We start from the raw sequence: 17254 nt of genomic DNA on the forward strand, positions 1-17254 counted from the left end.
CTGCTACCACAATCATGTCTCCCCTAGTCCTTCTTTTCATTAAACTAGACATACCCAGTTCCTGCAACCGTTCTTTATATGTTTTATCCTCCAGTCCCCTAATCATTTTTGTTGCTCTTCCCTGTACTATTTCTAGTCTAGGGATGTCAAACTTGATTTTATTGAGGGCCGCATCAGGGTCACGTTTGACCTCAGAGGGCTGGGGTGGGCGTGGCCAGCTCAACGTCACTCATGTTGGGGGTACCTATGGTGGCCCAAGCACTCTGCCAGTGAAAACAGGCTCCTGAGCTCCATTTTCGGCTGCAACAGCTTCCTGCAACCCTCTGCCACCGAAAACTCAACTCAGGAAGTCTGCCTGCGGCCTTCCCAAACTCTTTTCATTGGGGGAGGCATTGTGGGCCTGTCCTTCACTGTTTCCAGGGCAGCCCATGTGGGCCAGACCTAAGCACCGTGTGGACCAAATCTGGCCCATGGGCCTTGAGTTTGACACCTCTGTTCTAGAGTTTCAACATCTTTTTGCATATAGTGGGGCGACCAAAACTGGATGCAGTTTTCCAAATGTGGTCTTAAAGGTAAAGGTTCCCCTCGCTAGTTGTTTCCCACACTAGGGGGCGGTGCTCATTTCCGTTTCAAAGCCGAAGAGCCAGCGTTGTCTGAAGACATCTCCATGGTCATGTGGCCGGCATCACTAAATGCCGAAGGCGCACGGAACGCTGTTACCTTCCCACCAAAGGTGGTTCTTATTTTTCTACTTGCATTTTTACATGCTTCCGAACTAGGTTTGCAGTAGCTGGGACAAATAACGGGAGTTCACTCCATTACGTGGCGCTAGGGATTCAATCTGCCAAACTGCCAACCTTCTGATCGACAAGCTCATTGTTTTACCAAGCCATTAGAAAGCAGTATTAACACTTCACAACTTGATTCTGCACCTAATAACGGCAGCAAGACTGTTGGTGGCGCAATACTGGAAGAAGGAAGACTTGCATACAATTCAAGAATGGACATTGAAAGTCACAAACTTAGCCGAGATGGCTAAAATATCGGCATATCTTAAAGATCACTCAAATGAGAGATATAAACAAGACTGGAAAAAATGGATTGACTATATACAAAATAAATACGGGACCAAGAAATTCCAGTTAGCCTATGCTTAAGATCAGAAATGATTTAAATTGTTTAAAGTTAGTTCAGCAAGAAGAAGCTAAGGTCAATGTAGAATGTCATTAATTTCTTTATTTCTTTTTTCTCAATAGATTTTAGACTGTGTTTGTTAAAAATCCATACCGTGTACGGGTTCTGGGAAGGAGGAGGGGGGGGGAGGAGGAGGGGGTTGGGGGGTTGGAGGGAGGGAGGGGCATACAAAAAAATTGTACTTCGGTGTTTTAATGATTGACGAATGATGAAATATTTGTGTTTTAAAAGAAATAAAACCTTTGAATAACACTTCACGTGATCCTGAGTCTATCCCTCTATTAATGAAGCCTAGGACTGCACTTGTTTTTAAGCCATCCCATTCCTGGGTTCCTGGTAATCTTTTAAGTATGATCCCTCTTTTTTAACTACGTCTCTACAACCCACGCATCGTCAGACAACGATTTCATAAGCATCGGCTAAGCTGAAGTGCGATTGTTTGGTTTTTGCCTCGGCCACTTACAAATCATTGTTTCTAAGTCAACTGTTTATGATTTAGCGAATTGACCAAACCGCGCCGGTCGCGGTTTAGTCAATAAACCACGGTTTGACATCTATTTAAACCCAGGCACATTGAGAAGTGCTGAGCTATTCTTACAGTAATCCTGATAATAGTCGTTTTCCTGAAAGAAATGAAGTGGCTGCATGTTGCTGCATCCCGAAAGGAAAGACAAATGGACTTTCTCCCTCCTCCCCTTCCAGAGCAGCTACATAAACAGGGGGGAAGAAGGAACCGCTGTAACTATTCAAAGGTACTCAAAAGTACTCAGAAAGCACGGCACAGTTTGTGCAGAGGGCTGCTCTACATTTCAAAGTACCTCTTTGCACACCCTCAGTGAATAAAGACAGCAGACAATTCTTCCTGGTATTGAGGTGTTGCTTCCAGAGCTCCATGCAAATAGCTTTTCTTCTATCTTTCAACAGGTTCTGCGTGACTTTTGAGGCAAGACTAAAATCTATTTGGCAGAAATAATAGATGGTATTTGCGTATAAGTTAGAAGTCAAGGAGTCTCTACCAAACCACTTTCAGCCCTCATTTCTATTCCTGTTCTCTCTCTCTCTCTCTTTCTCTCTCTCTCTCTCCCTCCCTCTCTCTGTTTCTCTCTCTCAGACACACACACTCTCACTCTCCTCTCTCTGTCAGTCTATATTTCTCTTCTCTCTGTCTGTCTCTTCTCTCTCTGTGTGTGTCTTTTCTCTTCCCCCCCTCTGTCTTCTCTGTCTTTCTCTTCTTTCTCTCAGTCTGTCTCTTCTCTCTGTGCCTCTCTTCTCTTCTCTCCCTCTCCCCATTTTCTCTCCCCCTCTCTCTTCTCTCTCTGACTGCTTTCGCTTCTCTGTCTCTCTGTCTGTTCTCTCTGTGTCTGTCTTTTCTTCTCCCCCTTCTGTCTTCTCTCTCTCTCTTTCTCTTCTTTCTCTCTCTCCTCTCTCTGTCTTTCTGTCTGTCTTTTCTCTTCTCCCCTCTCTCTATCTTCTCTCTCTCTCTTCTCTGTCTGTCTCTTCTCTTTCTCTCTCTACTCTCTGTCTTTCTCTTCTCTCTCAGTATTTCTCTTCTCTCTGTATTTCTTCTCTTCTCTCTCTCCCCTTCTCTTTCCCCCTCTCTTCTCTCTCTGGCAGTCTTTCTCCTCTCTCTCTCACACACACATAGGCAGACTGACAATGACAGCCAAACCCATATCATCTGTCCCCAGCTTAAATGGCCAGCTTGCTAATAGTTGGTTTCTGCATAACTGAAAAATCAATGAACAAATCAGTTGTTAGAGAGATGAAGATGGAGAGGGAGAGGGAAGAAGAGGGAGAGGGAGAGGGAGAGGGAGAGGGAGAGGGAGAGGGAGAGGGAGAGGGAGGGAGAGAGAGAGAGAGAGAGAGAGAGAGAGAGAGAGAGAGGAGAGAGAGAGAGAGAGAGAGAGAGAGAGAGAGAGAGAGAGAGAGAATGTGAATGGACTACAGTTCAGTTCTGCACTCCCTACATATCCACCATGTTTGGGCTACCCATCTCTCTCTTTCCCTCCTTGTCCCTCCATCTGCCCTGGATTCAAAACTTTAATCATCTTCCCTCCTGCTCTGTTAAGAAAAGGAATAGTTAGTACCAGACCGACTGTTAGAAAAGGCCAAGGAGAAGATGGCTCTCCCATGAATAGTGGTGTGTGATTTGTCTGCCCACCCCAAATGGATCTTTCTGTCCCAGGGAAAAAAGGGGGGAGATAAATGATGAGCTAGCAGCTGGGAGGACCAACAAATGGGCCATTGAGAAACTGAATGAGGCTTCCCCCAGCACTCGGTCAGTCTTTTGCAGGGCAAGGCCTGCTCTCCTCTATCTTCCAAAATTTGCATCCATTAAAAAAAAAACTGCAATGGCCATTTCCAAAAAGTGTGTGTGTCCTCTTCGACAGAGGCTTCATTCCTTCAACACACTTAAACTGCTTACAGAATTAACCTCCTTGAAGGGTTTAGACAATGCATTAAAGGGGGGGGGGGAACAGATGGGTTAGATTCACAAAACACAGTGGGTTCAACAACGGCAACCAAGATTAAACCAGGGGGTTCCTCAAACATTTTGTCATTCTCTCCCCCTTTATCGCAACCTTAATGTACACATATCTCCCTTTCAAAATCCAAACACCAAAATGGACACCCAAATGGAATGGCCCTTGGGAAAAGGTGGGTGTATTGTAACAAAGTAATTTCATAGCAACCCTGGACACTCCCTGTAGCTCCTCAAAGGGAGGTCTGCTTCACAGTTGAGAAATGCTAAAATTAATCCCTCTGTGAAAGTAGCTGTGCCCTGCTACCGCAACCATGCTCAGTGGTAGGGTTTCCTTTCCTAATCTTGGAAACTTTGGCTTGAAGGACGCCAGGAAATTGCTCTGGCCCACCAGTGGCTACCAGAGCTGGCAGCAGATTAGGACAGCGAGGAGGTTGGAGAGGAACATGGGCCAGTCCTGGAGTCTGGGGAAGGCTCGGATGAGGGCTCTGCGTTGGAGGCAGAGAGGAGGCCAGGGTTGTATGCCAGTTATCAGCTGCCTTCAGAGTCAGACAGCAGTGAGGCAGACGAACAGCTGGAGCCTCTTCCCAGTGTGCGCATGTACAGAGCTGCCAGACGAAAGGAACAGTTCAGGAACAGGGGTCGACTTGGGAGTAAGGCCCCATGTGGATGTCGCAGAGCAAATAAAAGAGGTTTGTGACTCTCCGAGATTCCTTGCCAAGTTTTGCAGATATCGGCCTGGCAGCTCTCCAAGCCAGATAAGGTTTGTGACTGTAAATCCCCCCTTGAAAGACTTTGCTGAATGTGAAGGAGCAGAATTCACAGTCAATTAATAAAAGAGTTTTTTGTCGGGACAAGGAGGTTGCTTCTTGCTCTTGGGAAGCCTCGGTCAGAACAGAAATAGGTCCATAAACAAAATATAATGAAGAAGAAAGTCAACCGATAATGAGACTTGTTCTGGCATTTTTGGTCATCGCTGATGAGAGAGCAAGATCCTACAGCAAAGCTGGCCTGCCTTGCATCTCAAGGACCCAATGCCAAGGATTCTCCCTAATGGGTTGGCTGACAATCCTACTGGCGATCCCTCAACTTATTCAGAAACTAGCTACGGTTGAAGAGATGCAACAACTAGTGTTAAACACATTTGGTGTGTGTGTGTGTGTGTGTGAGAGAGAGAGAGAGAGAGAGAGAGAGAAAGAGAGAGAGAGAGAGAGATTTGAATTTACTGGTGGCAATTGAATGGTCTCTTCCTTTTGATAAACCATCAGTAGAATACTGAAAGCTGCTTATATTTGTCCTCATTTGTTCATGCAGAAATAAATTCCTCTTAGCCGAGTGAACCTTAGGTAAAGGTTCCCCTTGCATGTATGTGCTAGTTGTTCCTGACTCTAGGGGGTGGGGGCTTATTTCCGTTTCAAAGCTGAAGAGCCAGAGCTGTCCAAAGACAACTCCGTGATCATGTGGTTAGCATGACTAAATGCCAAAGGCGCATGGAACACTGTTACCTTCCCACCAAAGGTGTTTCCTATTTTTCTACTTGCATTTTTTACGTGCTTTCGAACTGCTAGGTTGGCAGAAGCTGGGACAAGTAACGGGAGCTCATTCTGTTACACAATGCTAGGGATTCGAACTGCCGAACTGCTGACCTTTCTGGTCAACAAGCATAACGTCTTAGCCACTGAGCCTCTCCAATGGACCTGGTTAAATCAGTCTCTCTCCCTCCCTCTCTCCTTCCCCCCCCTCTGTGTGTGCATGAGTGTGAGTGAGTGAGTGAGAGAGAGAGAGAGAGAGAGAGAGAGAGAGAGAGAGAGAGAGAGAGAGAGACAGAGACAGAGACAGAGAGAGAGAGAGAGACAGAGACAGAGACAGAGATTTGAGTTTACTGGGGGAAACTGAATGGTCTCTTCCTTTTCACAAACCATCAGTAGAGTACAGAAAGCTGCTTAAATGTTTGTCCTTATTTGTCCATGAAAGCTGATGAGAAGATTTGGGGTGCCACCTACTGCACAGGACTATCATTGAGAGAGGGGGGGGGGATGGAAGGGCTTGTCCAAAGAAATCTTTCAGAAACCTTATCTTTACAACTGGAAAAAAGGCTCAGAGTCACTGCATGGAGAGATGGATGATGGACACGTCAGGCTAGAATTGACAAAAAGCCTGGACTTATTTCTTGGTAAGCAAGGCTATTATAAAAGATACAGAGGGTAATGTGAAATCCTCACTGTAAATTCTTGAAGAAATGAAACCATCTACCCGGGCTTTGGGGCTTCCGTTCACTGTGATATAATGCAGAGCATTGTGCCATTCCTCCATCGCCCATTAATACATATTAATGAAATAACAATAGCCACAGATTAGAAACCTCGGTTATCACAAACACCCAAACACCAAAGCACATATTCATGAAGACCGTGGAAAGCTCCATCCTTTTAATACCTCTTTTCTCTATGATGTATGAACATGGAATTGAGGTGCAGGGAATAAAATATTAAAAGCAGTCCTGAGCAGTAGAAACCAATGCACACAATTGCTTTTCTAGATCAAACCAAAGCCAACTATAAACCTGTCTGGATTGGTCCAGTTTTGGAATTGGCAGGGTTTCTGCTAGGAGTTCTACTTACTAAACCACTTACTAAACTGTTGGGCAGCCTTTAAAGACCTTCATCTCAGTTGACCCACTTGGATCATTTCCACTGGTAGCCACTCAGCGAGCAACGTGGTTCAGTTCAATTTTGGACCACTTAACTTCTCAACTATGCATATTACACCCAGTTCAGAAGACTCTAAATGAACTCGCCGAATTAATTCCTCTTTCGGACGCTCTCAAACTCATCCTGTTCTCATTCTGGTACAAGTGCTAGGCTAGCCATCCTTTGGATACTTCTGGTCAAAAAGTCCAGCTGCTGATTCAGTTCTACAGAGGAATTACAGACTCTGTCATCTGCACCTCCATAACTGTCTGGTTTGACTCTGCAACCCCACAAGACAGACACGGACTTCAGAGGGCAATTCAAACTGTAGAAAAAACAGTTGCTACCAATCTGCCTTCCATCAAGGACCTGTACACTGCACGAGTCAAAAAGAGGACTGTGAAAATATCTACAGATCCCCCCCCCCACATCCTGGACACAAATTGTTTCAACTCCTATCCTTATAGGGCACTGCACACCAGAACAACCAGACACACGGACAGTTTTTCCCCCCCGACTGCCATCACTCTGCTTAACAACTATTTCCCACAACACTGTCAATAATTTAGTAAGACTGTATTACTATTCTTCTTCTCTTCCTTCCTACTGTCTATCTCTCCCCAGTTATAACCATATTGCTTGTATCTTTCAATTTATATTGTTTTTATTTGTTTCCTAGTGCGATTTGATAGCTTATTTAGTAACCTTGACTACCACTAAGTATTTTTATTCTTAATGTATTTTATTCTCCTTAGGTACACTGAGAGCTTATGCACCTAAGAAAAATTCCTTGTATGTCCAATCACACTTGGCCAATAAAGAATTCTATTCCATTCCATTCCATTCTATATAGATGATCAGTCCAGCCCATTGATCCTTGCAAGCTCACGGATGCTTTTGAGGATCTTCTCAAGAGCAAGAATCTCCCCCTCTTTTTCCTTTGCAGAAGCCCCATGCTTGTAAATTTACTCGGGGAAGGCACAGAGAAAGTTGGCAGCAATGGTTGATCCCACCCACCCACCCACGCAGGCACCAAGAGTAAGACATCTGTTTATGAGCCCCTTTGTATCTCTTTCTCAGCCAAGGAGTGCAAAACAAAACTGACTGCGTGCGAGAGAAGAGAGAACCAGGCTATCGGAATTCATCCGAGCTGCTCCAGGAGTCAAAAGGACTGATTTGATATTGAACGGATCGGTCCAGAAAATATAAAAGCAATCAATGCCATCTCGGGAGAGACATCCAAACCCCAGAAACCAGTTAGAACCAGAGACAGGAACTGGAGAGAGGAGAGGAAGAGCATATAATGCAGGGCAGATCTATCCCTTGTTTTCTCACCCATCGGTTCACAAGACATGGTCCATGCCCACGTTGTTGGCACCCAACCCATCTCGAGAACTTCTTCTCAAGGTGCCCATCACACAAACTCAGCTATCCAACTGCCCGAAGCCCCATTGAAAAACACAGAAAGAAAGGCCTCACCCTTCTCTCCCCTCTCACACTACTTCCCATCGTAAGTTCCTCCACCAGGGATAAAACAACCAGCAAGGAGGTCAACAACAGCATCTTAAAGGATGCACACCAGCCTTGAAAAGTCTTTCAACACCCCCACCACCACCTGTACCCCGAGGTAAGGTCTTTGCATCCTCCCCAGAATTTGCCTCTCCAGCCAGGCAAGCAAGCAAGCAACTCTATGCTTGGGTACCACATCCTAACTCCCTGGGTAGGCAGTGCCACTAGCAGGAGCTCCTTGGGACAATGGAAGAGGTCCATTTCCAACTGATCCACACCCGCTGGTCAGCGATTTAACGCCCCCCCCGGAAACGCTCCCCCCCCGCACCCCCAATAACAAAAGACCCCCGGGGGGGTCATCAAAGAGTAGCCCAAAGCGATCTGCTCCTACCTGAGGGTGGCGCTCTCTCCTTGCTTGACCGTCACGTTGTCCATGGCCTTGGGGAAGGTGGCATCTCCGCTGCGCACCGGCACTCCTGCGGGCACAAGGAAGAGCAGCCTGAGACACACGACCACCAGGCACCGCCAGGGCAGAACCAAGCCCCCACCGACCCCCATCCTGGGATGCAGAGACACGTTCCTCCACCAAGCTAAGGTAGACTACGCCGGTAGCGGGGGGGGGGGGGGGGGGCGATGCTTGACGGAGAAGGGGCGAGCGCAGAGCAAGAGCAATCCCGAGGCGCTTTTACGCGGCGAAGCGCTGATGCTGCTCGACGGTTATCGGGACGCCCGGGAGAAATCCAGCTCCGGAGAGGCGGGGCGTCCAGGAAGAGGATGCCAGGGGTGGGGAGATGCGGCTGCAGACGGGCCGGCCGTCCCGGGGCAAGCGGGGAGCTGTCCGAGGTGTCCTTCCCGGTCCGGCTTCCAAAGAGAGTAAAAACCGGACTAAGTGGCTGCAAGGCTCCGGCGGCAAAACTTTCTGCGCCGCCACCGAGGAGGCGGGCGAGGCGGAGAAGCGGAGCCGAAGGAGACGGGAGGCGCCCCGGCTGGGGTTTTCTTCCCTCCGCCGCGCGCTCGTTCCTTCTTTCTCCAGCCAAGCGGGCGATGGAGCTCCGGAGCCCCGACGCCGCCCTGCGTCTCGCTCTCCTCGGCCGTCCGGGCTCGTCCGGCTCCGCTGCTTGGGAAGGCTGCGGCCGCCCCCGCCAGCCGGCGGCTCAAGGCTCGAAGCGGGCAGGCGGGAGACGCGGGCAGGAGCCTGCCGCCGCCGATGATGCCGCCGCCACCGATGCCGCCACTTCTGGCATCCCCGCGCCTCTGGCCCCGCTCGCCGGGCGCCTCTGCTCCGCGGTCCCTCCCGCGCGCGCCCACCGACGGGTTGTCATGGCAGCGCCTCCATCGCTGGCCAGGACGCGGGCTCCCCGGTGCAGCCACAGCGACCGGGGAGGCTTCGCACACGCAGCGCCCGGCGCGAAGGACACGCCGGAGCGGCGGTAGCGGCGGCGGCGGTAGCGCGCGCTCCCCTTCCCTCCCACGCGCGTTAACCCTGCCCACGCCGCGGTCGGGGACTCAGGCGGGAGACGGGAGCCCCGCGGGGACCGCGGCGGAGGCTGCTTCTTACCCCGAGGGGAGGAAGGGGAGCAACATTAACCCACCTGCCCCCGCTAGGCGATTACCCCCCCCCCCCCCGCGCGCCTCGACCTGGAGTTGCGATGCTGGTCCGGGGTCCTCTTCCAGGACTAGGTGTCTTGGAAGCGGGCTGGAAGCGGGAGAAAGTAGGACAGGTGGGGATTGGTTTGCAAGGGAAGGAAGGAAGGAAGGAAGGAAGGAAGGAAGGAAGGAAGGAAGGAAGGAAGGAAGGAAGGAGAAAAGAGGGAGGTAGGGTGGAGAAAGGAAGAGAGGAAAGAAGGAAGGAAAAGAGGGGAGAGAAAAGAAGGAAGGGAGGAATGGAAAGGAAGGAAGGAAAAGAAAGAAAGAAGAAAGAAAGAAAGAAAGAAAGAGGAAGAAAAAAGGTGGGAGAGAGGAAGAAGGGAGGGAGGGAGGAAGGAAAAGAGAGAAGGAAGAAGAAAGAAGAGAGGTTGGAAAAGAGAGAGGGAAGAAGGAAGGAGAGGGGGAAGAAAAGAGGAAGGGAGGGAGGAAGAAAAGAAAGAGAGGAAGGAAGGTGGAAGGAAGGAATGAAAGAAAAGATGGAGGGAGGAGGGAGGGAGGGAGGGTAGTTGCAGGCTTCTGAGATGCACAGGACACTTTGCAGCCCTGCTCAAATGATGCCCTGGGAAGGTTGCTGAGACCTGTCCATGTTTCCTGGTGCCACCATTCCCACCCATCTTCCAGCCAGCAGGAGAACTTTGGATCATCAAGTAGGTTCTTCCCTGTATTTGGGGCTGAGATGGTGGGGCTGGGGATTTGGACAATTTAAGTTCCCTAAAACTCAAGTGGTTGAATTTAGTGAGGTCTGGACAGGAGTTCTGACCTTAGGAAAAGAGAAGTCATCACTGAATCCCTATTTTCCTTTGGATGAGCCCAACCTCCCATTCTCCACTTCTCTGCCTTTCTAGGATTTCTCTTCTCAGACATCATGGTCCAGAAAGCAGAAGGTCATAGTGGATGAAAAGAGGGGGGAACAGAGAAAGAGAGAAGGCGCCAGATTGGGGAAGCCTACAGTATAGTTATGAAAAATAGAATTAGAAGGGAAATGGGAAGTTGAACCATCTAAGCCTTTCTGGACCTTCTTCCAGATGGGTGAATCTAGGCCATGCTAATCATTGCAACCCAAGCACTGATGATGTTATCTAGTTTAGTAATGAAATGTTTGCAAGAAAACAACCAACCTCACAGAGCACCATTGCAACCCAAATACTTCTGAAGACAGCCATGGTGGGGGAAGGGACATTTCCTCGGCATACAGATTTGCAATGAATGCTACTAAATTCTCTAGGGCTAATTTACCAGGTCGGAGTGGGGTGGTGGTGGTCGAGGATGATTGTTAGTCCATGGATAGGGTCAACATTGGCAATCAGTACAGTGTCTTCAATAGAGGAGAATATTTCCACTGATGATGTCAACCAGTGATGAGTTTCCATTATTTTTTTACTACCGGTTCGCTTGTGCGCATTCACATGTGCTCTCAATGCTTCTGCACATGCGCAGAAGCATCCGAGCAGGTGGGCAGGGCTTCCTGCCACCGCTATTACCAGTTCACCCAATCCGGGCCAAACTGGGATCAACCCGCCTCTGATGTCACCTAGTTGGGTAACGAACCGGATGCAAGAAAACAACCAAGCTTATAAGCACTAAGAACCTCACATATGATAAAGAATCTCAAATCTCATTTGAACTTGACTTCCGGTGATTACATAAAAAATGTGCATTTTTCAAGAGGCAACTGGACTTTCTGGACCAGAAAGAGATAGAGATAGAGATGGAGATGGAGATGGAGATGGAGATGGAGATGGAGATGGAGATGGAGATGGAGATGGAGATGAAGATAGAGTTAGAGATAGAGATAGAGATAGAGATAGAGATAGAGATAGAGATAGAGATAGAGTTAGAGTTAGAGTTAGAGTTAGAGTTAGAGTTAGAGATAGAGATAGAGATAGAGATAGATAGCTTCAGAGATGATAGATAGATAGATAGATAGCAATAGCAATAGCAATAGCAATAGCAGTAGACTTATATACCGCTTCATAGGCCTTTCAGGCCTCTCTAAGCGGTTTACAGAGAGTCAGCATATTGCCCCCAACAATCTGGGTCCTCATTTTACCCACCTCGGAAGGATGGGTCAACCCTGAGCCGGTGAGATTTGAACCGCTGACCTGCTGATCTAGCAGTAGCCTGCAGTGCTGCATTTAACCACTGCGCCACCTTGGCTCTTCAAGATAGATAGATAGATAGATAGATAGATAGATAGATAGATAGATAGATAGATAGATAGATGATAGATAGATAGATAGATAGATAGATAGATAGATAGATAGATAGATGATAGATAGATAGATGATAGATAGATAGATAGATAGATAGATAGATAGATGAAGATAGAGATAGATGATAGATAGACAAACAAATAAATGATAGATAGATAAATGATAGACAGATGATTAGATATAAATAGATATAGATGATGGGTAAACAGAGATAGATGATAGATGATATAGATAGATAGATATAGATGGATGGATGGATGGATGGATGGATGGATGGATGGATGAATGAATGGACGGACCGACAGACTAATTCATTTACTCTTTTCATTAAAGTTTCACCTTTTCCACTAGGAAAAGTTTGAAGGTTGCAGGATACAAATTATTAGGATATTAACTATCCTGTTATTAATAAGATATGGCCTCTTGAAAAATGCACCTTTGGGACAACTATGACCTTTCTTAGCAAGATTGCCAAACTGTTTAGACTTGGTCCTTCTTTAGAATTATTATTTCAACTTACAATACAATACAATACAATACAATACAATAGTAGATTTGGAAGGGACCTTGGAGGTCCTAGTCCAACCCCCTGCCTAGGCAGGAAACCCTATACCGTTTCAGACAAATGGCTATTCAACATCTTCTTAAAGACTTCCAGTGTTGGGGCATTCACAACTTCTGGAGGCAAGTTGTTTCACTGATTAATTGTCCTCACTGTCAGGTAATTTCTCCTCAATTCTAAGTTGCTTCTCTCCTTGATTAGTTTTCACCTATTGTGTCTTGTTCTACCCTCAGGTGCTTTGGAGAATAGTTTGACTCCTTATTCTTTGTGGCAACCCCTGAGATATTGGAAGACTGCTATCATGTCTCCCATAGTCCTTCTTTCTAGTAAACTAGACATACCCAGTTCCTGCAACCTTTCTTCATTTGTTTAAGCCTCCAGTACCCTAATCATCTTTGTTGCTCTTCTCTGCACTCTTTCTAGAGTCTCCACATCTTTTCTACATCGTGGTGACTTCCTCCTTCCATTTCAGCTGTTCAGCCCTGTGGTTTCCTGTTGACATTTTCCCCCTTCCAAGTACTAACTAACCAAGCTTGATCTTGCTTAGTTTCCAAGCCCAGATACGGTTTGTCAGGTGAGTCCATCTGCTGAGACACAGGGGGAATGTTAAACGAACACTCTGCTCAGCCTGGCTTTTCCAGACCTTAATAATAAAAGGAGCCGTGTATTCTACTGAGGAGACAAGACAACCTCAGCAAGATTTAATAGAGGCACATATTATTGGATTGTAGGAAGTTAGCACCCACCACTCTCCTAGGAAAATTAAATATTCTAGGAAATATTACAAAGGCAGAATATGATATTTCCCTGGATGAGAAATGGAGAAACATGTTTTTTTAGACAGGGAGGAGACTCACTCTTAATAGCCCCCACCATCCTCAATAGCCCACAGTAGATGTCCGCACTTAAGAGATAAAGAGATAGCTAGGTCTATTTATAAGCAAATGCCCCCACCCAAGATGCAACCCAAGCAGTGGTGGGATTCAGCCAGCTTGCACCTATTCGGGAGAACTGGTTGCTAACTTTCTAAGCAGTTTGGAGAACCGGTTGTTGGAAGAAATCTTATTTTGTTTTTTCCCCACTTCACGGGGCTAATCCTGTAAGGAAGGCAGGAAGGAAGGAAACATTCTGGTGTTGTTTCTAGCCTCATCTTTATTACCCTGCTTACAGAAACTGCCTCTCCAGTTAACCCTTGTTACATTGTAGCAGCTAAGACGAAGCGCCCATCAACCTGAGTGATGTTGAGTTGGCCACGCCCACCCAGTCACATGACCACTGATCCCCGCCTACCTAGCTGGTCATCAGGGCAGAGAACCGGTTGTTAAAATATTTGAATCCCACCACTGCAACAAAGGTAGGATTAGCCCTCTACCCATCTCACCACAAGACACCTGGGAAGATTGCATCACCCAGCAAGGCTCAACCAAGCCTGGGACTTAGGACAGCCTACAGAGTTGCCCCTGCATGGCCCCATGGGAGTCTGACAACCAATCAGAATACAAGCTCAATTCAAAAGCCCAGAGGGGGCATAAAATTCAGGCACTCTCAGCATCTCTTCCCCTTTTTTTTCCTTCACCCAAGATCTTAGCAATAGCAGTAGCAATAGCAGTTAGATTTATATACCGCTTCATAGGGCTTTCAGCCCTCTCTAAGCAGTTTACAGAGTCAGCATATCGCCCCCATAGTCTGGGTCTTCATTTCACCCACCTCAGAAGGATGGAAGGCTGAGTCAATCTTGAGCCGTTGAGATTAGAACTGCTGAACTGCAGATAACAGTCAGCTAAAGTGGCCTGCAGTACTGCACCCTAACCACTGCGCCACCTCAGCTCTCGGATCTTCAAGGCATGTGATCCTGTTCATCCATAAACATTCTTTCCAAGCAACTTCCATGAATCCAGTGTCTTTTTTTTTCCCCCACTTGGAACTGAATCCAGAAGGATATGTCTTCTAATGGGATCATTCAAGATTAAGGCACACAGGGTTGGAATTTCACCCCCTTACTGGAAAACCGAAAGCAAGACTGTGATTTCCTTGTGTTTGTTAAATAGATGCAAACAATTTGCAAAGCCAGGGTTTCCCTTTCCTTGAGGCTTAGGGCAAATTTTCTTGCCTGAATACCAATTCTTGTCCAGCAAAGCTTCCAATTACGGAGTTTGCCAAGACAGCACACGGTTGCAGTCTGCACAAACAAGAGCAAACACAGCACACACACACCCCACACACCCTCCAACTTCTGATTCAGCTAGAGGCTTTAGAGCATTAAATATGGAAGAGTCCTTAGGGACCCAATTTGTGGGGAAAGTGCAAAGGACAAAAGAGGAGAGGAAAAAGTAAAAATATTCCCTGGGTTTCTCTCTGTTTGCAACAGAGTCCGAAAGAAGTTTCAGCTCTTCGCCTGTGAGAAAAATGGGAGCAGATGGAAGCAGGCCCACCAACTTGCGACCGGCGTACGTGTCTGGCATGGGGGAGAGGTTTCATCCCTGGCATTTGCAGTTAAGCCGAGAAGAGAGGCAATTCCTGCTTTTAAAACCTACGGGTGTGTAGACAATACTAAACTAGACAAAATAATGGAGGGGTTTGGTATATGGCACCTCCTAAGGGAATTGCAGCAAATATAACTTTTTCTTCGCCTTCTTGACAAGCAGCAAATGTCAAAAAAAAATAATAATCCCCCTGCTGGAAATATTTTCGAGGAACCACATTCTCGGTTTTTCCCTCTCCAGCTGGATCATGAGTTAGTTTGGGTGTAGCCTCAAGGGAAACCGGGCAGGGACAATCCTCCCAGTAATTTTGAATATTAACATTTTATTCTTCCGACAACTCTTCACTCTTGGTTAGGCTGGCGAAGAGCTGCTAAGGTTTGCAAATGCTTGGTAATCATATTCCCACCCTGGTCTTGAACTAGCCACTTCCACACACAGAGGCCTTGATTTGTGGTTTGTACAACTGGGGTTTATTGAATGGATTTCAGGCAGGAACTCATAAATTTCCGTTGCTGCTAAGCAAGACAGTTGTTGAGTTAATTTTGCCCCATGTTATTCAAAAAGAACCCCTATTTCTCTCCCTTTCCACTTAGAATCTACAGTAGATCCAAGAAACTAATCCAGCACCAAAGTTTCTCTTTCAAATGCCAAAAGGATGGAGTGGCTGCTAATAATTTACATCCTGCAACCTTCAACCTTTTCCTGGTGGAAAAGGTGAACTTTCAATGAAAAGAAAGTGGTCTGTCTAATCCATCCATCCATCCATCCATCCATCCATCCATAGATAGATGTAATGTATGTATGTATGTATGTATGTATGTATGTATGTATGTATGTATGTATGTAGTGTGTGTGTGTGTGTGTGTGCGCACACACACACACACACACACACACAGACACACACACACCCTATACGCCATGGTGGCGCAGTGGCCAGAATGCAGCATTGCACGCTAATTCTGCTGACTCCCAGCAGTTTGATTCTCACCAGCTTAAGGTTGACTCAGCCTTCCATCCTTCTGAGGTCAATAAAAAACACAGAATATTGGGGGCAAGAGGCTGACTCTGTGAACTGCTTAGAGAGGGCTATAAAGCATTATGAAGTGGTGTATGTTTGCTATTGCTATCTATCTATCTATCTATCTATCTATCTATCTATCTATCTATCTATCTATCTATCTATCTATCTATCTATCTATCTATCTATCTATCTATCTATCTACCCACCTACCTACCTACCTATTCACCTACCTACCTACAGTATCTGTCTGTCTGTCTGTCTGTCTGTCTGTCCGTCTGTCCATCCACCCACCCATCTTACCTACCTACCTACCTACCTACCTACCTACCTACCTACCTACCTACTGCATCTATCTATTATCTATCTATCTATCTATCATCTATCTATCTATTTATCATCTATCTATCATCTATCTATCTATCTATCTATCTATCTATCTATCTATCTATCATATATCCATCCATCCATCCATCCATCCACTCACCCATCTTATCTACCTACCTACTTACCTATCTATAGTATCTATCTATCTATCTATCTATCTATCTATCTATCTATCTATCTATCTATCTATCTATCTATCTCAAAAGACGTGACAGTCATAAGTAGTGGACAAGTTAGATTCCTGCTATAATTCTCATCATACAAATATGTCTAATTACATTCAGTGGCACTTACTTCTTACTTAGTCTTGCAAAATATAGTTTTTGGGTCATTCATCATGAATGATTACTTTGAAATTAGCATCATGGGGGAAACTCCCAGATCTTTGCTGCAAATGCCAGTTAAGCCTGGGGACCATCAGATCTTTCCTGAGATGACAACCCAAAGTTTGTTTCCTGTCTTTTCCTGACTGTCTAGCAGCTGGCTGTATTTTTGCAATGCAGGTTGGGGAGCCTAGATTTATGGCATACATTTTCTTTGGTGGTGCTGAAGGCTGCAGTCCAAAAATAGATATAGTCAGGATAAGGGAGGTGAACCCTGACAGGGAAATGTTTTGTGCCCACAGCAAGAAAGATAAGGGGATTTCACCACCACCACCCTACCTTCTTAGTAAGTGCCCTTTTTCTTTGCATTGTATTTGCAAAATGGCACATGAAAATTGTAAACTGCAGTATCAAATCTCCCAGAGTAAGAATTTGGATCCCCTGCATGGTCCAATTTTTTTCTACCGATTTGTAAACCAAATAGCTTCATAATATATGAATCATTTCTTCTCCATCCATAAATACAATGTTATCAAAATCCCAAATTTAATTAACAAATTCAACAATAGTTACCATGGAAGTCACCATAACCTTCAGTTAAAATAGAATAGAATAGAATAACAGGATTGGAAGGGACCTTGGATGTCTTCTAGTCCAACCCCTTGCTTAGGCAGGAAACCCTACACCACTTCACTTATTCCAATCTCTTCTTAAAAACTTCCAATGTTGGAGCATTCACAACTTCT

The 17254-nt window shown here is 46.2% G+C and overlaps 1 protein-coding gene across 2 annotated transcripts in view; it reads right to left on the reverse strand.

The window, feature by feature from the left end:
• Nucleotides 1–8433, reverse strand: part of OPCML (opioid binding protein/cell adhesion molecule like) — a 401977-nt gene extending 393544 nt beyond the window's left edge. For both annotated transcript variants that reach the window (XM_032229651.1, XM_032229650.1), the window contains exon 1: nucleotides 8267–8433. In XM_032229651.1, coding sequence (XP_032085542.1) covers nucleotides 8267–8433 — 167 coding nt within the window. The remainder of the gene's footprint in view (nucleotides 1–8266) is intronic.
• Nucleotides 8434–17254: the final 8821 nt, after the last annotated feature.

Source organism: Thamnophis elegans, chromosome 13, assembly GCF_009769535.1.
Source record: "Thamnophis elegans isolate rThaEle1 chromosome 13, rThaEle1.pri, whole genome shotgun sequence".
In the NCBI taxonomy this organism is placed as follows: domain Eukaryota; kingdom Metazoa; phylum Chordata; class Lepidosauria; order Squamata; family Colubridae; genus Thamnophis; species Thamnophis elegans.